The sequence below is a fragment of the Narcine bancroftii genome, chromosome 3 (assembly GCF_036971445.1).
Source record: "Narcine bancroftii isolate sNarBan1 chromosome 3, sNarBan1.hap1, whole genome shotgun sequence".
Taxonomy (NCBI): Eukaryota; Metazoa; Chordata; class Chondrichthyes; order Torpediniformes; family Narcinidae; genus Narcine; species Narcine bancroftii.
The window spans coordinates 101,333,502-101,356,302 of record NC_091471.1 but is presented as its reverse complement, the minus strand read 5'-3'; the positions used below and the strand labels follow the sequence as shown (position 1 = coordinate 101,356,302).

Here is a 22,801-nt window from a genome sequence, read left to right as displayed (position 1 = left end):
GGGCATTTCCAGCATTTCTGCTTTTGTTTCAGATTTCCACTATCTGCAACTTTAAAAAAATATTGATACTGGGCTAAGATTAGGTCAAAAATCATTTAAAAAAAAACGGCTTTGCAAATTACTGCATTATCACAATTCATCATGTTTAATCCAGTGTGTGGTGTGCAAAATTTTCTATTAATGTTGAAAATCCCTCAGAATTAATACATGAGCATGATTCACCATCAAGAATCCAAAATCAAATTACTAGCTTGTTAGCAAAAAAAGTATCAGCCAAGAATTCGTAATTTGCCTGCACCCACCACTAATTCAAGAGAGAAAAGATTAAACTTTAATCACATCCCTCATTTCGAATTTGCATCAAAATCCCATTAAGCACAACTTTTGCAGAATTAGGTTTATTGTTATATGTGTCAGTCACAAATTTTGTTGTTTTTTGGCAACAGCATTACAGATGCAAAAATTGCTGTAAATTACATTTCTGTAAATACAATATTTAGAAATAAATCATTAGTACAAAAGAGGGGGAAAAAAAGTATGGTTGAGTGTGTTTCAATGTCAATTTCAGAAATCTGATGGCAGAGGGGAAGAAGCTGTTTTTGTGGTGTGGGGTGTTTGTCTTCAGGCTCCTGTACCACCTCCATGATAGTAGCAGTGAGAAGAGGCCATAGTCAGGGTGGTGAAGGTCCTTGATGATAGAGGTAGCTTTCTTGAGACACGGACTCTTAAGGATGTCTTTAATGGAATGAGGACTAATGCCATCGACGGCACTGGCCAAGTTTACAACCCTCTGTAGCTTTTTCCTGACCTGTGCATTGGCACCTCCATACTAGACAATGATGCAACCAGTCAGAATGCTCTTCATGGTACACCTGTAGAAATTTTCAAGTCTTTGGTGACATACCTAATCTCCTCAAACTCCTAATGGTGTCTTAAGAAAGCAGCCTCTATCCTCAAGGTGAGCCTTCTTCGTGAATGCATTGACATGGTGGTCCCAGGACAGATCTTCTTGACCCTCTGCATGACTGACCCCTCAAAAATGACTGATTTGTGTTCTCCCAGTTTCCCCTTCCCAAAATTCCAGTTTTGCTAACATTGATTGGATGTTGTTGGTTTAACACCTCTCAATCAGCTGATCTGTCTCACTCCTATATGCTTCTTCATTTTAGTCTGTGATTCTGCCAACTGTGGTGTCATCAATAAATTTGTGGATGTCATTTGATTTTTGCCTAGCCACAGTCGTGGGTGTGGAAAACAGAAAAGTGGGCAAAGCATGCATCCTTGAAGTGCACCTGTGTTGATTGGCAGGAGGAGACATCATAACTGACTTGTACTGACTGTTGTCTTCCAATGAAGAAGTCAAGGATCCAGTTGCAGAGGCCAAGGTTTTGAAGCATGCTGACCAGTACTGAGGGGATGATATTGAAAACTGAGCTCTAATCAATGAAAAGCAGCCTGATGTTTGTGTTGCAGGTGATTCAGGGCTGAGTGGAGAGTCAGTGAGATTGTATCTGCAATAGAATGACTGTAGTGGATCCAGGTCTTTACTGAGGTATGAGTTAATTCTGGCCATGATCAACCTCTCAAAACATTTCATTACAATAGATGCAAGTGCTACTGAGAAATAGTTATTATGGCAGCTCAGTTTGCTCTTCTTGACCACCAGTTTTCCCACCACTTTTGAAGCAGATGGGAACCTCTGTCTACAGCAGTGAAAGATTGAAATTGTCCATGAACACTCCAGCTAGTTGGTTAGCACAGATTTTCAGAACCTTGCCACTAGGGCCTGACACCTTGAGAGGGTTCACCACCTTGAAAGATGTTCTGACAGTGGCCTCAGACAGATATCACAAGATTGCTAGCTTCTACAGGGATTCTCCTTGGTACTAGTTGAATTCTCCTTTTCCAAATGAACACAAAAGGTGTTCAGCTCATCAGGTAGTAATGCATCACAGCCATTTATGATGTTAGGCTTCGCTTTGTAGGATGTAATAGCTTGCAAGTCTTGCCATAACTGATGAGTATCTGGTTCTAGCTCACTCAAATTGTCTCTTCTGTCAAGATTGCCTTCTCTAGGTTTTACATGTACATATCCTCTCAAGGGTATATTCTTATTACTTCACTGTAGATCTTCTCATAAGGATATACTCTAGTTTACTATTCCAGTGCAAATTCTCATTAAGAAATGCTTAATTTGAAGAAGTCTACATCCTCCCTTGAAGGGAGATTGGTGAAGCTCTCCTCTCACCCCCCCAAAACCATTGCACTTTCAACAGCAATCCAACTCTATGGTCACATACTCAAAGATTCAGTCTAGTATTCCATCACTTCTCGACACATTATCTTTCCCTTATGCTTTTTAATCTCCCTTTCCCACTTGTCTGATAGAATCCTCACCCAAAATATTGACTTCAGGAAGGGAAAGCCAGAGGTAAACAATCCAGTGATCATTGGGGAATTAGAGGTGGAGAGGGTGAGTAAATTTAAGTTCTTGGGAGTAACCATCTCAGAGGATCTTTCCTGGACCCAACATACTAATGGTATTGTGAAGGCAGCACATCAGTGCCTCTATTTCCTCAGGAGTTTGCAGAGGTTTAGTATGACAACAGAAACCCTAGCAAATTTCTACAGCTACGTGGTGGAAAGTGTGTTAAATGACTGCATCACAGTCTGGGATAAAGCCCTCCAAAAGGTAGCGGACACAGCACAGGACCCTCCCCACTATTGAGAACATCTAAAGGGAATGCAGCCGTTGGAGAACAGCAGTAGTCATCAAAGATCCCCACCACTCAGCACACGCTCAGTTCTCACTGATGCACAAGACCCACACCACCAGGTTCAAGAATAATTGCTATCCCTCCACCATCAGTCACCTCAACAACTAACTTAATCAGGGATTCATTGAAGGACTCTTACTTGTGTGCTTTATTGATGGTTTAAAATTCTCTCTGTATTGCAGTCAGTTTGTTTACATTAGTTATCTGTTTACTGTTCTTTATTTGTTTACATGTACACACTGTGTAGAGTTTTTTTTGCACTACTAAGTGGTAATTCTGCCTCCTCCACAGGAAAAAAATCTCAGGGTGGTATGTGATGTCATGTATGTATTCTGAATACAAATCTGAAGTCATGAGATGGTTGGTAGAACCAGATATAATTACAACATCTAAAAGGCATTTAGACAGACATTTAAATAGGCAATGCAAAGAAGGATGAGATCTTGAGACTGGGAAATGCGATTAATGTAGATGAGCAAAAGTTACATGGAATTGGTGGACTGAAGACAGCTTCCCTGCTGTACAACTCATTTATTGTAAGATATACTACACAAGGAAGGAATACAATAACAACACTTTGGCACAATTGTATTAGTTAGGTTAAATTCAGAATAAAACAACATTGGTTTGAGGGAAGAAAATGTATCAAATTAACATTACATTTAATTTTCAACAATACAGGTCTGCGTGTATTGGTTGTTAGTTAAAATGTAGCCAAGTCTTTAAGAGGGTATAGTTGAAGGTCAATGCCAGATTGATACATTGCAGTTTTGAGTGCATCTTATTTTATATTGCACTTAAATGAAGAATGTTCATTGTTTGGGAACTATAATGTTCACTGGGAATTGATCTGAGCAGTTAATGTGAACTGATTTATTTCAAAATTACAATATACAAAAATTTGTGTAAACCAAGTTAAAGAAATCAAACTTGATTGTTACATTAGGATCATTATGAACTTAGAAAAGGTTCTAATCTCCAGCTGAAAATACGGAAATCAAAGTTGACGTGCGTAAATGGTTTTACGTCCTCTAAGAAATTATGAACTGAAAGGCATCTCATGCATCATCTTTACAACCTGACAGATTAAAAAAAAACACTTGAACATCCCGCCTAATTAATCATATCACTTGACATCCAAGTACTTTACAGTGAGAAGCACATGAGAAGTCCAAATCTAAAGTGAGCAATGTTATTATAATCACAGCTAACCTAAGTGGCATGGTTAATTTAAAAAGAATCTCCAGACCTAAAAGGAATTCTTAACAAAATTATTAAAAAGTTTACCTACTGAACCTGGTTAAACTACAACACTTCTCTAAAACAGTGATATTAGGAAAGGAAAATTGCCACCACTCAGATTGAGTCAGAATGAACTTTGTTTTGCAAATTTTTCACATTACCTGCTTCTCTGATGCTGGTTTTGCATGTGGGCTATGATTATTATTATCTGGCACAATGACAAGTTCCCATTCTTAATTTGTAGTTACATAAAAACCAGGACATACAGCAGCAGAGCACAAGCTACGAAAAATATTCAAATTACCATGTGAAAATACTGTGTTGCACATCTTTTCATATTTGAATACAGTACTATTTTATCTCAAGATTTAGCCTACTTATAGTGTTCCTAAGCCTTATAACATATTGCCTTCATTAATTTGGGCATAAAATGCAAGATCAGGGAAGTGATGGTACAAATTATTAGTTAGCTGGAACACTGAATGCTAATCTGGTTACCATGCAATAGGAAGATGTGAATACACTGAAGTGTATTGAAGAGATTTTACTAGGATATTGCCTGGGATGGTGTTTCAGCTAAGAAAAACTGGATAAGCAGGATTTCTTTTTGACAGATCATTGAAGACCAAGGCAGGACTCAATACATGAAATGGAATGGCCTACATAGATAGGTAGACAGTGAAGAATTTTCCTCCTTTTCTTCTTTTTTGGTCATAAATATATTTAAAATTATTAATAAAAATAACAATCCCCTCCTCCCCCTCTCCTCTATACATTCTATAAAACAGAGAAAGAACGAAGAAAAAGAAACAAAAAAATCATCCCATTGTCAGTGCATATAGTAAAATATATGGGGACATGATAATACCACAGTGTTAAGATCTTTTCAGAGGTCTACTGGCTAGCCAGTAGCGATCATAACCCTATATTGGCACCAGTGAGGTATCTATATGCAGTAAATAAGGCTGCCATAATTTTAAGAAGATGTTATATCCAATTTTCCTCCTTCACAGACAGCTTTGTGGTAAGGAGATTTAGAGATGATTAGAAAACCAGTTAAAATCTGAAACATACTCCCCAAGGAACCGATGAAGGCAATCTTCTCATAAGATTTGTTTGTGCCCTCAGTTAAGCTGCTGAAATACCATGGCAAAGAAAGCCACGGATTAGTATAGATAAGTGCTTGAAGGCTGGTATAGACAGTGAGGCAAAGAGCCTGCTTCTGAGCTGCTCGACATTGTCCAAGGTTATTGATTGATACTTCAACAATTTCCTTTCACCCTATGCCCATCATGTTCTGATAACATCAGTAACATTGATTCATTCTACTTTGACAATTTCCAGTTTTAAAGTGGCTCTCTTTCACAGATGTCCAATCTTCAAACCCACATCAGAATAGCCTAAATGCACTTCACTTCTTCCTTTAACAATGCCCTAACTTGTACCACTCCACCACCACCAAACTTATACTCACACAGAAATTTTCTATCAACTCCACTCATTTCCTTCAAATCAAAACTATTGCTATGGAATCTGCATGGTCCAGCTACATGTCTCTAACAGGAGTGTGGCTTGGTTCAGTTCCTCTCAGACCGCCTCTCTTACCACTTATTTCAGGACTAGTGCTAATGCCTCCTCTCCTACAGAATTAGAAAGTTTCAGAATCAGAATAACAAAATTTGTTGTTTTCCACCTGAACACTCCATTCTCTCTCATATAACCCTCTGTTGCAGCCACAAAATATACTTTTACTTTTCTCTTTTCCAACATGCAAGGACACAAACTTCAACAACACACAAAACCATCCCATCAATTTTGTTGGCTCCAAAACTGGGAATTTCTTTTAATGTTGCAGAAAGACAACTATATAAAAAAAAATCACAAAAAAAACTGTACAAAGATTGACTAAAATGCCCAAAGAACAAAATAATCAAAGTGTCAGAGATCATTACAAACAGGAATTTATCCTCCCTTTCATTTCCTATCTGCAGCCAACAAACCTTATTGAAATCAGAATGTTCTTGGATCTTGTAAGATGTCCATCCAGACAAAGAGACCATGAAATAATTCACAAGCATTAATGACAAGGAAGCACAGCTAGTTAACGTTTTGCCACTGGATTCCATGTGCAGTTAGATCAGAGACTATAGTGGTTAGAGAATCAGTGGTAGGATTAGAGCTGCTATGCACACTTTCATTTTGCAGAGACAATATATACAATCCAAACTTTGAGGGCACCTAAAAAATGAATCATAACAAAATATTGCCATATTTATCCATGTTTAAAAAATACAAATGCCACAATTCTTGCCATTTCCTAACCATCTCAACTTTTGCTGGTCCATTTATCAAACTTTCCACCTGGCAGAATTGCATCCTTTCGACTCACAAACCCATGCCACCCAATTACATCACAACCCCCATACATATTGAAATTTAAATTTAAACATATGCTCACGGTAACATGCCCTTTCGGCCCATGAGCCCACGCCACCCAATTGACCACACCCCCAGTACTTTGTAAAACAGTGGGAGGAAACCAGAGCCCCCGGGAAAAACCCACAGTCATAGGGATAATGTATAAACAATGTGGGATTCAAACCCCAGTCCCAATCACTGGCACTGTAAAGGCATTGTGCTAACCGCAACACCAACTGTGCAGTTACAAAACTTCATCCATCAGTAAAGTACCTATTTCATTATATCCCATACACTCGAGTCGAGAACTGATATTGATCTGGACTGATTACCGATGATCAAGGCAAGCCACATGACTCTGTGATGCCATGTGGGTCAGGTCTCCACTGGCCTGTTGAAATATGGCATTCGGTTGACCACAAGGCCCTATACCTATTGTTAGAAGAGAACAAAGGATGTTGCTGGTTGGAGGATGGCACAGCTCAAGAATTTATAGACCATCATCTATTGTCACAGCCTCTCAGTGTTCCTCCTTGTGTCTAGATGCTTCCCCTGATGACGTCACTGGTGACTCTTTTTAAAGAAATGTCGTTAATCTGGGGAAAAAATAATGGCTACAAGCTCTAGTGGTGGGTATCGCCATGAGGAAATGCACATCACCTTCAAAACAAGAAACTGTACAACTCAGAGACCTTGGAAAATTAAGGATATAAAGTGGAGAAAAAAATTAAATTAGAAAGGTGAAATATTATAAATAATGTAACAAGAACCAAAAGTGAAATTTACGGGAATTTGGAATATTCTGCATATACCTATCAGCATCACATTGTGTGTTTGCACAAGTATTTTGTTACCAACTGTTCCCCTGTGTCTGGCAGCAGTAAAAATAAAGCAGCACCCTGTAACAAAGATTGTATTTTACAGTATTTATGCAATTTAATTTGCGATACTAACAGTTTCATGGCTAATTTCATACATCTCAAGAACAAGTCAATGTTATATTGGTCAATTTTCATGCTAATGCAATTTAAAAATTTCCATACTTTTTTGACCATTATTTCTTCTCGTTCCCAGTCTTTTCAATGGCTGGATATGAAGGTGTGAATAAATTTATGCTATTCTCATGCAGATGCTTTTTATTCAAGAGTTAACTGACAGCCAAATAAAATGGTCCTCAATTATGGTCAATACATTCTGACAAGATGGTTAAATTTTACATAGAGAGCATTCAAAACTTTAGAAATGATTAACAACTGAATTGAATTTCAACGACTCAGTTATCTGGTAGAAAGACAAATTGTACAGGGGAGCAATTAAAATTAAATCAAGGAATGTTCCACACATCGCACAGAGGTTAAACAGTTTATATTCACAAGTGTATATGTTTAAATAATTACCAAATTACTTTAAATGGAAAAAATATTTTTTGATATAGCATTACTCTCTGTGCCCGTTTCCTCTTCCATTTTTGTTATGTTACATAAATAAAATTTTGTAAATGAAGAAGCTGATTTATGTTAAAAAATACTGGTCCCAGGAACCATTTTATGTAATATCCAATAAAGGCCCCTACACAAAATAACTATACTTAATATTTTCCTGGATATCAATCTACAGCAGTCATTTTTTATTTCATTAGGAGGCTTGGAACACTGCTCAATTTTATAATGTGGATACAGAGCATCATCTTGGTCAGCACATAAAGTGCACACTATTGCTGATCATGATCCATCATTGCTGCAAGCATTAATATCCCACTTGTCTTTTGTTACCTCTTGGATGTGATACAAGCTGCTGTCATCTCCGCCACTTAGGTGCACAGGTCATCCTAACCTGAAGATTCCACAAAGGCCAGCCTCCATGACTGTGAAAGTCAAATATTGTACATTGGTACATGGCAGATTTGGTTCACTGCACATGGTGAAGAAATGACTTTAAACACATTATTGCTGCAGGAGTGCCTGCAGAGGGCCCAATCCTCTTCTAGCCTCCTCACGCAGCTGCGGGACAGGGAATGGTTTGCTCAAGGTTCCTGGCATAGCAGCTTGTATATTGCTGTAAACATCCCTTTTGGTATTTATTGCATTAGCATTGTTAGAAATTCAAGCAAAGGGCTAATGTACTGATAACTCAAAATGTGCCGGTGTCTTTGAATTACTGAATGCCAACTAAGCTTCTAGCAAAGAATTTCTTCAAATCTATACCCAACTGAATCCTATGGATGTGACAAAGACCACTTTGCATGACAGAGTTCACATTTTATCTGACGTACAATTGACTTTTAACATCTGAAAAGTGACATTATAGTCAGGGATGATATTAAAACATTTAAAAAGAAACTTGAATGCAATTCCAAACTAGTCATTTCTGGAATTAACCTAGAGGGGTCAGCAGGTAATCTACCTGCCAATTCAAGACAACAGATGAACATTTTAATAGTGGAGACTAGAAGCCTAAATTTTAAACGTGCATTTCAGGGTTAAACTTGCCCTGTTCTCCCAGATCTCAAGAAATATATCAGATAAAGAGGGGGGAAAATTGGCTTTTATAAAATTGTTTGTAGGTTAGAGTAGCACATGCACTTCATGCTCACTGTTGAAGCCACCATGCTCCCCAGTTTATTTAACTCATTTGTTCCTTTAATTCAGATCTCTCTGTTTGCAGACCAAAGGAGTGTATGTGAAACTCTGCCTTCCTCCCAGTCTAGCCAAGATCAAGCCAACAAAGCTTCAAGGGTTTACCACAGTTATCTAAGCTATCTATAAAAGGAAATTATTTAAAAAAAACAATTATGTTTTTTTAATAAATCGATCACCTGATTTTATACCTTCAATGGAAGAAAATCTGATACCTTTCACTGCAAACAAGTTGTAATAATTTAGAATACATTTTATTATTTAGATGAACAACAAGTATGCTCTCCTGAACTATCACCGTACTGAACTATCACATATCAGGACTCAAAAATTGCAAGTTCTAGAGTCATATTAAGTTTTTTATGAACATCCAACCACAAGGATTAGCTGTACAGTTCATTCTACAATTAATAAACCACAAAATTTTATATTAAGCAGTTTAGTTTTTGGATAATACCAAGAGTAGAACTTAAAATTAATTTTAAAACATTTAGAATGTTTCTCTGAATGCTAAATTTGGGATAGTCATGCATCTTTAACTGAAAATAGAGTAGAAAGCAATCTACGCAACTTAAAAGAATGTTTCTACAAATTAATTTTAATCCCTTAATTCTGAAATTAATTTAAAGTTAAACTCAACACCATTTATGGATTCATGATTTCCAACACAGATTAGATTTTAATTCCAGTTATAGAATTTCCAAACACATGATATTGATATGTAAATTTCCAATTATGTACATTGTTGTTTTTTCCCCAACACCTTTTCTTGAAAGGTGTAAAATCTGATCTGATTGTGGACAAGTCAACAAAAAGACTTTATGATTACCAATTACTGTGAAAAGCCATCGTTCCCTTTAAAAATACTAATTTTGAAATTTAACTCGGATTGTTGTGGCGAGAGCGTCTTACTGCAAACCTCTGGTGTAAAATTGGTTTAGATAGCCCTAGCTTTCCACTTCATAAAACTTAATTTGGCAATGAATAGGGCAAATTGAGAATTTCTTACAGGATAATCAACAAAGAACCATATCAGTTGGTGGAAGTTTTTTTATGGTTGGAATGGGAGCATTTTGTTAAAAGCTTTGCCTGCATTTTATCATGCTGTAACCAGTAAGGTAGTACTTGATGCTGAGTGATTTTTAAAAAAAATCAGTAATTAACATTCTTCAACTTCACCCAAACTGAATTTTGTGCTGATCAAGTAGCCTGAATGCATCGTAAAGACAAAAAAAAAACTTACTCTTTTACTGAGACAGATTACTGGCCACATGCTGCAGCCCAAAGTACAACAACAACACAAGCAGCCACAGAGCAGCCAACGCACATTGACAGGAAGATTCTTCTTTAAACAGCCATTAATGCGACTAATGCTCGCTTTGAATTCCTCTGGTGCAACCTGTTGAAATGAAAATAGAGTGAAAATTATAGATAAACTAAAAAAAAATCTGTTAAGATAGCTTTCATTTAAACAAGCAAAATATTGTGAACTCCAGAAGTCTAAAACCAATATTTGAAAAACAATAGATGGGGTAGCATATAAAGTGAGAAAAACTTCACATTTGAGGTTCATGATCTTCAGTTTATACAGTGAGTTAAGAAGTGGCAACAACGAAGGTAGGGAAGATTACTGAAATGAAGATTGCCCAAAGATTTAAATTTCAAATGGTATGATGGTGCAAAATAGAAGGAAGCGAGAAAGGTACAAAATAAATGTAGAGATAAAGCACAAATGGAAAAAGAATAATTTACAATATCTACTGTCTGATAAAAATGGACGGATATTTAAAATCTAAAATTAATTATCTCAATGTTGAATCTGAAAGGCTGCATAAGGATCAAGTGCTGATCAGAGAACTTGTGCAGATATTTAATGCAAAATATTTGAAGCCAAAGACACAGGAATAGGATGAGAAATTAAAATGACAGACAACTGTAAACTTAATAGTCATACACATGAATTGATCAATGTGTCACAAAATGATCACATTTGATTTTAGACTCTTCAGCACAAAAATGCTATTACAAGCTGCAAGGACAGAATATTAAACTTCAAGTAACAAATCACTGTTTAATTCATAATGCACATTACATCCTCCGACTATAGAAAGGAAAGAAATAAAAGTGCAGATGCTGAATTTTCCGCAGAAGATATAGTTGGAAGTGTAGGCAAAGTCAATGAGTGAATCTCAATTTATATTGAACATTGGTCATCTAGAAACAGATTTACAGATCTTTAATGTCAATATGCAAAATCGTTGAGGGCCCCTATCTTGCACACACCATCTCCCATCGTGAAAGAGATACAGGAGTATCAGAACCAGAACCATCAGACTGAGACACAGCTTCTTCCTTCATGCAGTATTTATTTATTTTTATATACAGAGTCCTCCAAATGCTTGTGACATAAACATTTTCTTTCTTTCATTTGCCCGTGCTCCACAGTTTTAAAATTGCAATAAAACAATTCACGTGATTAAAGTGCACATTCCAGATTTTATCAAGATTACTTGTATGCATTTTGGTTTGACCATGTAGAAATTACAGCACTTTTTAAACATAGTCCCCTTATTTCAATGCACCATAATATTTGGGACATAAAGTAGTTACGTTTAGTACTTTGTTGCATATACCTGGCATGCAATGGCTATTTGAGGTCTATGATTCAGACATCACTAAGTGATACTCTGCTAGGCCTCTAAAGCAGCTATCTCCAGCTTCTACTTGTTTCGGGGGCTTGTCCCTTAAATTTTCTCTTCAGCATATGGAAGACAGGCTCAATTGGATTTAGATCAGGCGACTGATTTAGCCATTCAAGAATTTTCCAGATTTTTCCTTTGAAAAACACTGTTGGGAGCAGTGCTGGCCGCCACTGATGACGTAATTGAAGCGGCATGCAGGAATAATAGCGCGTATGCATGGGTTAATTAAGCAGTCAGCTGGTGATGTTATCTCAGATGCTGGAGGATAGTGAGAATGTCAGGATAACCCATGTTGCGGTGAGCCATTGAGGTCAGAGGGGTTTGGCTGGGTGGTGTTCGGGGAGTTGAAGAATGCATTGTATCTGAAAAGAATAAAGAAAGTCGACTCCATTTTATGCCAAAAGAAACAAGCAAGTGTATTCTTTAATTGTGTATAAACTGGGTAAATCAGTGACATTACAAGTGGTGACCCCCGACACGAGTTCACAGCAACTAGTTTAAAATGGATAATGATGAGGATAAACCACTTACAGGGAGCAGTTTGAGATTCTCCCCTTTTTTATTAATAATGCATCAGTGTGGTACATGATCCAGGAGGTGTTTCTTCACCCTCAGTGTGAAAAATCAGAAGGCGAAATACGGTTTACTTGTGGTGGATCTTCTAAAGAAGATTGCCTGTGAAGTAGAGGATGTTTTAGTGCAGTGGTTGTCAATCTTTTTCTTTCCACTCACATACTACCTTAAGTAATCCCTATGCCATAGATGCTCTCTGATTAGTAAGGGATTGCTTAAGGTGGGATGTGAGTGGAAAAAAAAGATTGAGAATCACTGTTTTAGTGGATCTGGATGGTAACCTTCCATATGACATTATTAAGGCTACTATTCTGCAATGTACTCAGCCAGCGCCGGTGCCAGAATGAGTGTTAGTGGAGGGGGCGGTGGGGGGGGGGGATTTAGCATTTTGGGGGAGGGGGCATGGTGCGATGCTCGAAAACTCAATCAGTTGGGGGGGGCCTGTCTGCTGTTACCATCTTCCATCCCACCCAATGTAGGCGCTTTTATGGCATCAAGCATCATTAGCCACTAGTGACGCTTGACGCACGTTAATTACACAGCTTGAGGCAGATGGAGAGTCACTAGCATGCGTCAAGCTAGACACTAGTGATGCTGGAGGGGGTGGGGAACAGCACCTCGCTTGGGAGAGCAATGCACGGCGATGTCCCCTTTGGCGCCAACCCTGTACTCAGCCATCTAGGGAGACTCATATTGCCAAATTACTAGCTGACAACAGCCTAAGTGATAGGCAACCATGACAGATGTTGAGGAAGTGGCACAGGCTAGCTGGAACAGACCCTGTGGAAGGGGATTTTTGGAAACAGAGGATCCTCCAATGTTTACCGTGTCACGTTCAGAACCATATGTAAAGGTGATGCCCAGCAGCTGTCAGATCTGTGGACTATGCCCAACTCTTCCATGTGGTTGAATACTGCTTTCGCGATTCTAGTACATTTGGTCGGGAACTCTTAACCATACGTCTCTGTGAAATATTTTCGCTTTTTATTGGAAGTTTGTCCTTTCACCATTTATGCAGACCACCAGCCTCTTACGCACGACATGAGTACATGCACACATCTCTACTCGCCCCAAGATGTTCGGCACTTGGATTCATCTTACAATTTTCATTGGACATGCAGCACATCCAAGAAAAAGTGAATATCGTAGCTGTCAATCTATCCAGGTGTGACAATGATTCCTCATTGTGAATACTGCCATCGATTTCACCACCATGGCTCATGCACAGCATACCAATCCCAATCTCATCAGGCATCATCAGATCAACTTTGGTCTCAGTCTTCACAATGTGACCTTGAATCAATCGGGTGAAACGCTAGCCTGTGATTTTTTTTCCCCCTCACAGGAAGACCTAGGACTTTTGTACTGGCAGCAATGAGGAGGGAGAATTTTGAGTCTCTTCGTAATCTCTCTCTTCCTAGTAGAAAAGCATCCATCAAACTGATTAGGAAAGTTTTTACTTGACCTCATGTCAAATGGGATGTTGGATTATGGCAAGGACCTGCTTGCCATGTTAACGCTCTAAAGTCTCCAAACATACAAAATCCAAGCTGGGGGATTTTGTTGTTCTGGATTCTTGTTTCAAGCACATGCACCTGGACTTGATAAGCCTGCCTCCATCATCCCAGGGTTATACTTATCTGTTCACGAAGTCCGGACTACCAAGTGGCAGGAGGACATTCCTATCACTGACATCTCTGTGGAGATGGTCGCTTGGACTTTCGTGGATCGTTGGATTCCACCTTTCGGTGCTCCAGGCACCATTATGATGGACTAAGGGTCTCAGTTCAAGTCAGCATTGTTCCAAGCTCTCGTTGATCTTTTGGTCAATACTTGTATTCACACAACAGCTTACAATCCGCAAGCCAATGACATAATTGAGCATTTCCATCGACAATTGAAAGCAGGTAGTGATGCATCTTCCTGAAGTGAACATTTGCCCATGGTTTTCCTTGGGTGTCCATGCTGCTGTTAAGGTGGATCTTGGATGTTCAGCAGCTGAGCTAGTATATGGCACTACGCTGTCCTTGCCTTGCAAGTTTGTGAATCTGAGTCCAAGGACAACACTCTGATGCGGCGGTTTTATTTTGATAGTCTTCAGGAAAACATGAAATTACTCCGACCTACTCGGATGTGACGTACGTCCACTGCAGGATATGTGCTGAATGATTTACAATGCTGTACTCGTGTTCCTTCAGCATGATACCATTTGCAAATCACTTCAGCCCATTTAGAATGGTCCTTTTCAGGTCTTATGATGCCACTCGAAGACTTTTGTGATGGACAAGAATGGAAAACCTGACGGTTTCCATTGACAGGTTGAAGCCGGCCTATGTTGATGATCCTTATTCTACGCTGGGGCCAGAGTCGTAGGACCAGTCGAACCCCTGCCAGTCGGACAGTACATCACCTGTCTTGCTGTCTTGTACAAGGTCAAGCTGAACTGTCAGCCCTCAAGACCATTGTGTAGTGGGACAGTTCCACTTATTTGCCTCCTTGCATGACTTGGGAGATGCCTGTTGTGGTTACATACTTAACTACATCAGGAGCAATGACGGTCACCCCTGATTATGTAATCGAAGTGATGCAGGAATAATACCTGAGAAGCCAAATGGCCCAAACATTGTGGTGCCCTGAAATAAAGGGATCATGTATAAAAAGTGCTGTAATTTCTACATTGGCAAATCAAAATGCTTACAGACAACATTGAATGAAAATCGGGAATGTGCACTTTATCGCATGATTAAATATTTACATATTTAAAACTGTGCAGCACAGGGGTAAGTAAAGCAAAAAAAATGTCTGTGTTCCAAACATTATGGAGGGCACTTCATGTACTGCATTTGTATCATTTGACTGTATGTGTGTTTTCATGCTTTTGCATAGAGGACCGGAGAACACAGTTTTTTTTGGGCTGAACTTGAACATATTACTACCCTTTCGATTTACACAAGCTTGCATTTTGCTCTTCCACTTTCCTATTGTTTTCTTGGTTTTACTTCCTCTATTTAAAAATCTACAATACTGTCATATTTCCCCTCATTTGTATAAAAGATCAGATACTTTATGTCACTTAACCAATTGAATAGTTCCAACTCCATGTGCATAATATTGGCTTTGCACAAGGCTAAGAAAATTATCTTTCTCAGCTTGTTTGCAGTGACTGTTTCATGATCTCAGAGAACTGTAGTAAAAAGAGGACTCAAATGCCTTTATTAATGCATTGGCATTTGTACCAGGGAAAGAGACCTATTCCTTTGGGAATGTCTGCATCTGAACCAGGTTAGGAGTAAAGTTTTAGAAAAATCAAACAACTAAGGAGCTAGGGCCTTGCCAAATGGGTGGGTGTGGGGGAAGGGGGGAGGTAGTAGATCAAAGATCCTAATGGAAGGAAATCTAAAATGTCAAGAGAAAAACAGGGAAGGGGAGCAAAATGATTAGGGGAAGGATAACTGAATTCTGTCAGGAAAGAAACCAAAGTACAAATAAATGCTACACTGACAAATGAGACCAGGTAAGGAAAAAGGATAATAAAAAAATAGGGCTATCAGTACAAAAATGGTTCATGTAAAAATGTTAAAAAGACAAATCTAAAGGTTTTGTGATTAATAGATGAAGTCTTTGTAATAAACAAATTATCAGTGTGAATATGTATAAGCAGATGAAATAATTGCCATGTCAAAGATCTTGCAGGTATCCAAGGTTGCAACTGAATATACAGATATTTAATTTTTAGGTTTCAAAAGACAAAAAGGAAAAGGTGGCTTTGTTAGGATAGGATATAAGCTACAATAATGAGAATGGACCTTTGCTCAAAACAAAAATGCATCACCAAGGGGCAGAAAAAATGAATAGGAGTTCCCCATAAGCCTCCAAAAACAGTAGTGGAGTATAGAAGTTGACATCGCCCTGAAATTTAGCAAGAATACTGGAGTAATAACAGCTGACCTTGCATAGAGGCTGGGCAAAACCAATTAGAAATAATATTTTATGGGATGAATTCCTTGAAGGTTCAAATATTTCTTAAACCAGTCAGAAATGACTGAAAAAAACAAGCTATCCTGTGATTCACAGATTCAGGTCACAGATAAGACATTTAGGATTCTGATGTGATGTCTTAACTCAGTGGAACACAAGCTTGAATATTCGATCCAAAGAGGTGGCATATTAAATTGTCAGAAAAAGCAGTAGGCCTAAGAATTGGGAGCAATTTATAATTCAGCAAAATAAAAAAGACCAAAGAGTTAATTGAGGAGAAAATGGATTAGGAGTAAATGATGATGGCTTCTGAAAGGGAGCTGTAAAGCTTCTCCAATTATCTAATCAAAAAAGGTTGAAGATCAAAAAAAGCCCCTTACAATCAGAAATAGGAGAATTTATAATAATAATGATGAACAAAAAATGGCAGATAGATCATACAAATAATTTGGTCCCGTGTTCACAGAAAATGGTACATAACTTTCAATAATTTCTAAGGAACCAAGGGTTAAACAAACAGGACCTAAAATAAATCATTAGTTTAAAAAAAGTGCAAGGGAAATTAATGGAGCTAAGATCCGTAAGCCCCCAGGAAAGATCAAACTGCATCTCAGATTACTATAGGCTAGCACTGAAAACAGGGAATGCCATCTTTCAAAATACTAATTTATGGAAAAGTTCCAGCAGTTGCAGGGTGGCAAATGTAAGAGCACTATTTAATAAAGTGGGGGGGGGGGGGGGGGGGGGGCGGGGTGGTGAGTGGGTAGCCAAAGCAGGAAACCTCAGACCAGTTAGCCTATCAACAATGGGTAGTGAAATGTCCAAAAATACTAATGAAACCAAACATGCAAGCACATAAAGCAGTTAAATACACACATGTAATATTGACCTTTAATGCAAGATGTTTTGAGACACAAGGGCAAAGGGCAATTATGCAGGGCCTTGGTGAGACCACACTTGGGAGAATTATATATATATATATATTTGGTCTTCTTACCAAGAAAGGATATATTTATCATAGAGGGAGTCCAGCAAACATTTAGCAAATTTATTCCTGCAAGAACAGGACCGCCAAAAGAGGATTCAGTGAACCAACCACAAGGTTAGAAGAATGAAAAGGGGACTCACTGAAACATACAAAATTCTGAAGAGCTAAACATAGTCAGGGAGGAATGGAAAGAGTCTCAAAATTTGGACAATATATTTAGGACTGACAAAGGAGAAATGTCCTTATTTGGAGAATAAAGAACTTGTAGAATTCTCTACCACAGAAGTTGGTTGGTGCTAGATCACCGAATATGTTTAAAGTGGTAGATAGATTTCTATATAAAAGATTTCATGGGGTCTGGGGAGAAAGCAACACTTGGGTATTGAAATAGAGGGTCAACCATGATCATAGTGAATAGTAGAGCAGGTCTGAAGAATTAAATTTTTTTTCTTGCTCCTGCATTCCATAAACAATACCTAAAGTAGTGATCAAGAACAGTGAAGGTGACATTCTTATCCAACTCCAGTAAAATTTAGTACCAACAAAAGATTAGTCAGTTATTTTCATATCAAGTTATTTTAATTTCAATATGAATCTATACAGCACTGATATATAAAAGGCATCACGAACTTCATAGGTTTTCATTTTCAAAAAAATGTTAGCAGTAAGCATATTTTATGTAAATTTAAAGACTTTTAAATTTTCAAAATGTATTCACTCAATTGCAAGGTTAACCCTCATCTAGAGTAAACAGAAAATTAATTTAAGAGAAGAAATAAAAGATTCACCTTTCCTGTTAACGGCGAAGGAAATTCAAATTCAAATTTGTTGCTCAAACCAAACCTGAAATTACAAAAAAAATTAGACAATGGAACATACATAACTCTGAAACTCCATTTAGGAGCCAATTCTAGCTTTGTAGTTTAATGGATCAAAAAAGTATACATGTACAACAATGAAAAGAAGAAACAGAAGAGTAGTAAAATTTGGAGTGCAGATGTATTCAATGCATCAGCATCAAGCACTTCTTTACATTACAGCATTACTTCACCCAATTTAGTTAATGCAGGACTACCGCATCAATGCCTAGCATTTAATACAGAATTTATTAATTGGAAGCTGCTCTACTAGGAAGTGAATTAAGGATCTCCAACTCAAATCAAATGCAAGGCATAAGTAATAATAACTCATTTGCCCCCCTCGAACCATACTGATCCAACTTTCCTCAAATCCACAGGCCCATCCTGTTCCTCAGACAACAAATAAGAGTATTCAAATCCATAACCTCAAATACTACTTGAAATTGAATATTTCTTCCAAGTAAATATCAAGAATTTCAAACATCCCACAGTATTATGCAGGATCATTATCAAAGTTGTTTTGACACCAAGTTACAAAAGGAAATATCAGTGCAGATATCCAAAATTAATGTCAGAACTGAAAGAACAAAATCTTAAAACTAGAGATGGTGAATGGCAAGGTCGTAATAGGTATCTGAAAACCAGGATGAAAATCCTAAAAATCAAAATGTTGCTTAAAGGAGAGACAACACAAGCCTGTAACCATATGATGATTTGATTCTAGGTCTGGTACAAGTTTAGGATGGCCTACAAGTAGAATAAGGGAGTTTGGATGTCAATTGGGAGAGTCAAATAGGTCAACAAAGGCATGGAACAGGATGCCAACATTGAAATAGGGCAGAGATTGTGCCCTACATTTCAAACTACATTTCTGCCATCAGTATCGCAGGTTCAAACAAGACACGAACGACGTGCACAATCTGGCTCAGTTGAGAGGCATCAAGAGAAATAAAAAGAAAATACTGGAAATAATCATCAGGTCAGGTACAATCTATAGTGAGCAAAAAAGAGTTAATGTCCAAGTTAATAACCTCATTAAAATGCCAATTGCAGAATTATTCTATGCTCTGTGGGGAGAAAAAAAGACTTCAATCTTCCTTTAAACAATTGCAGTGAATTTTACAGATAAATTAACCACACCCATGTTATTATAATTCATTGAAGCAAAACAAAAATATCAATCCTTAATATTATTGTTCACAAATGTTTCTGACACACCCACTGTAATTTTTTTTTAATTGGAGGAGCTCATTATATTACTCTTGGAAAAACTTCCAAAAGACTCAATAAAATATCTAGGAACTTCATTAGTCCCTGGCAGTTTATGGTACTCAAATTCCCATCTGCTTATCCAGGTTTGCTGGATTTAACAAAGGGCATGTGGATCTGAAAAAAATTGACAGCTGCTATAATAACACTACACTGTTTATTCATATGAATGACTCAGGCAATAAGACTTGAAACACTAACAAGTTTAGTACAAATTCGGCTGCTTGGTATGGTTAAAATTTTAATTTAGAAACAACCTTCACAGGATATGTTGTCCTCCCCTTTGTCTTAGAAATGCATTCAATTTCAAGTTTATTATTATCATACAATTGTAAAACACAACTAGACAAAATGGCATTCTTCAGTGAAAAAACATGAAAACATATATACACATATTTATAGGTGTACATATACAAAAATATTGTTAAATAATAGTAGATTCTTGGAGGGATTGTATGAGCACTTTAGAAATCATTCAGCAGTCATGGGAAGAAGCTGTTTCTCAGCCTGGTGGTATGCCTCTGGTACTTCTGTATCTCTTTCCCAATGGGAGTAACTGGACAATACTAGTGTGGGGTGGTAGTGATCATTAACGATTTTGTGAGCCTCTTCAGACAACGATCCCAGTAGATCATGTTGATGGGGTGGGGGGGATGGTGGGAGACATCAGTGATCCCATCTGCCACTCTTATAGTCTTGTGGATTGACCTCCGATTCAACGCACTACAGCAACCATACCACACTGTGATGCAGCCAGCCAAAACACTCTCGATAGAGCTCCTGTAGAAACTAGGCAGGATGGTGACTGGTAGCCTTGCCTGTCTCAATCTTCTCAGGAAGTGCAGTCACAGTTGTGCCTTCCTGACAAGTGAGGAGATCTTGTATGTCTAGGATTGGTCACTACTTAAGTAATTCCAAGGAACTAGGTGCTCTCTACTCTCTCCACTACAAAGTTATTGATGTGTAGTGGAGGGTGGTTGTCCCTACTTCTCTTTTATCTCATCCACTTTTAGACTCAGGCACCATAACATGTTATTTTCCACCTCTGAGGTGCAACTCATCGTTGTTGCTGATGAGACCATCTTCTGTCATGTCATCTGCAAATGTCTGTTGGAGCTGGTTCTGGCATTGCATCGTGGGTCAGGAGCATGAACAGGAATAGACTAAGCACACTGCCCTGAGGTGTACCACTGCACAGTGTGATGGTGCTTGACATTCTGCTACCGACCTGGACAGACTGTGGCCTTTCTGTTAGGAAATCTAGAATCCTGTTACAAATTCCTGGCTTTCTTTTAAAAAATTATCAATTCCTCATTATGTTTGAGGAAATGTTTTCCATTCACCTTGTAGTACGGCTTGTAGAAGATGGCAAGAAAAATAGAAGAATTCTAACCTCTCATTAACTTGTAGTTTGCCATTCAACTTTCCAAGCCAAACAAGTCAACCATGCTGCTTCGTAGGTTTGTAAGTCACGAATTATGATGCCACTTGATTGACTTTTCAAATAAATATTTAGCACACAAGCACAAAAAGGTAAATGACCTGAGACCCAGAATCAATGTGGCAATTCTTCTTTCAATCAACTTCAGTTATATCATCTTTTATCATTTCTGTCACTTGCAATGGCACCCCACTACTTGTCACCTTTCCACCTCCACCTTCAGCAGGACTCGTTTTCATTGTGGCTCTCTGATCTGCTCATTCCTTTCCACCCCAACCCTCCCAGGACACTGACACCCCACTGTAACTGTAGGAGATACAATACTTGTATCTACACCTCCCTCTCTACTACCCAGTGTGTTAACAGCCCTTCATAGTGAAGCAAAGATTCACATTCACCTACTCTACTTTGAAAAGACCAGACACAGACAATGCGACTATCTTACAGAGCACCTGTGCTCTGTCTGGAGGGTTGCATGCCATTCTAACTCTCCTTTCCATTTTCACACCAGCCGCTCTCTTCTCTGCCTTCCCCACTGCCAGGGAGGGACCAAATACAAACTGGAAGAAAACTATCTTGTAGCAGTTCACAACTCAATGGTATGAACATTGAATTTTTCAATTTTAGTTAACCCTCAACCCACATTCCCTCTTATACCTTCCAAGAAAGCTCTCATCTGCTCATTTTTCTCTTTCCCATCTCCTTACCTCCACCACTGAATCACATTTTCATCCCCTTCATAGTTTCATCTATATAGTTCACCCACCAAATCTCCTCCCCCATTAGATTCTATCTATCATTTCTCACTTAAATGGTTCCAATTCATCAGATTCCAGCACGTAGCCTTTATTTCTCTGCTCATCACCCTCCAGCCTGTCTTCTCCTTAACCCTCCCCTTCCCCCATCTGGCTCTATCTGCCCCTCAATTCATTCTTTTTATCCCCTTTCGTCTTCTTCCTCCAATCATCCTCAGGTGGTTTGATTTTTGGTCCCAGATTACAGCACCTGCAGTCTCTTGAATCTTCACAAGAACATCAGTTTATAAAATTCAAAATAAATGCCCTTCAGAATTGGTAGTTCACTGGATTTATTAACAGTACTTCAGTAATGTATTTACTTAAGATTGGAGAATCATGAAAAAATTTAACACCACCATAATTTGGCATAAAGTGGTTTGTTCATAATAGTGCAATCCATATTTGCACAAAGGTAGCTGGAGTCTTCACTGAATATTAAAAGCAAAGAACAAGAAAAGTTCACTATTATCATTCATCACAATATAATGCAACAGCCCCTCTGTTTGGATGCATGTACCTCTATCAGGTTAACGTGTTTCATCACAGAAATCTCAAATTTTAGGTCTGGCAACAGTAATAACTCTGGCGATGGCAGTAATATCACTATACTTTAGGCCGTGTAAAAGGCCTTCAATTACAACAGTATTGTAATCTATTATATTGTTTATACATGTTATATGTCTAACACATTGAATATTATGAAATGATAAAGGTATTTACCACCACTTATGTGCAATAGCTGAGCACAAGCTTGGCAATGGCCTCACCAGCTGTCCCTGCCCTTCAGGAACATCATCTGATGACTTACACTGGGAATGCCTCAGTGTTACACTGCTCTGTGCTGAGCTCTATCGATGAGCCAGATAACTATCCCTTGGTCAAAGCTGGAAGAAATAGGCTGGTCCAGAGAGAGCGAGGGATCCAGCAATCTTAGGTGAGTGAAACTATGGGCACAGGTTTTTTTTCAATAAACAAAAACATTATTGGCTCGTAGTGCACAAGAAATAACCAAATAAATATTTGTTGTGCAAAATTTGACAATATTTCTTAATTTATTACTATATATACTCATGTAACTTCAACCCCCCCGCCCTCCCTTTATTGGCCCAAAAATCACATT

General features: G+C 38.2%; 1 protein-coding gene across 2 annotated transcripts in view; it reads right to left on the bottom strand.

The window, feature by feature from the left end:
- chic2 (cysteine-rich hydrophobic domain 2) overlaps positions 1–22,801 on the bottom strand; it is a 67,441-nt gene that overhangs the window by 21,613 nt on the left and 23,027 nt on the right. Inside the window, exons 2-3 of one of the 2 annotated variants that reach the window (XM_069924670.1) lie at positions 18,103–18,157; positions 10,401–10,472 (exon numbers count right to left, since the gene is read on the bottom strand). In XM_069924670.1, the coding sequence (XP_069780771.1) occupies positions 10,401–10,472; positions 18,103–18,157 (127 nt within the window). Of the gene's footprint in view, positions 1–10,316; positions 10,473–18,102; positions 18,158–22,801 lie in introns of both variants that reach the window. The other variant, XM_069924669.1, reaches the window with a different exon arrangement.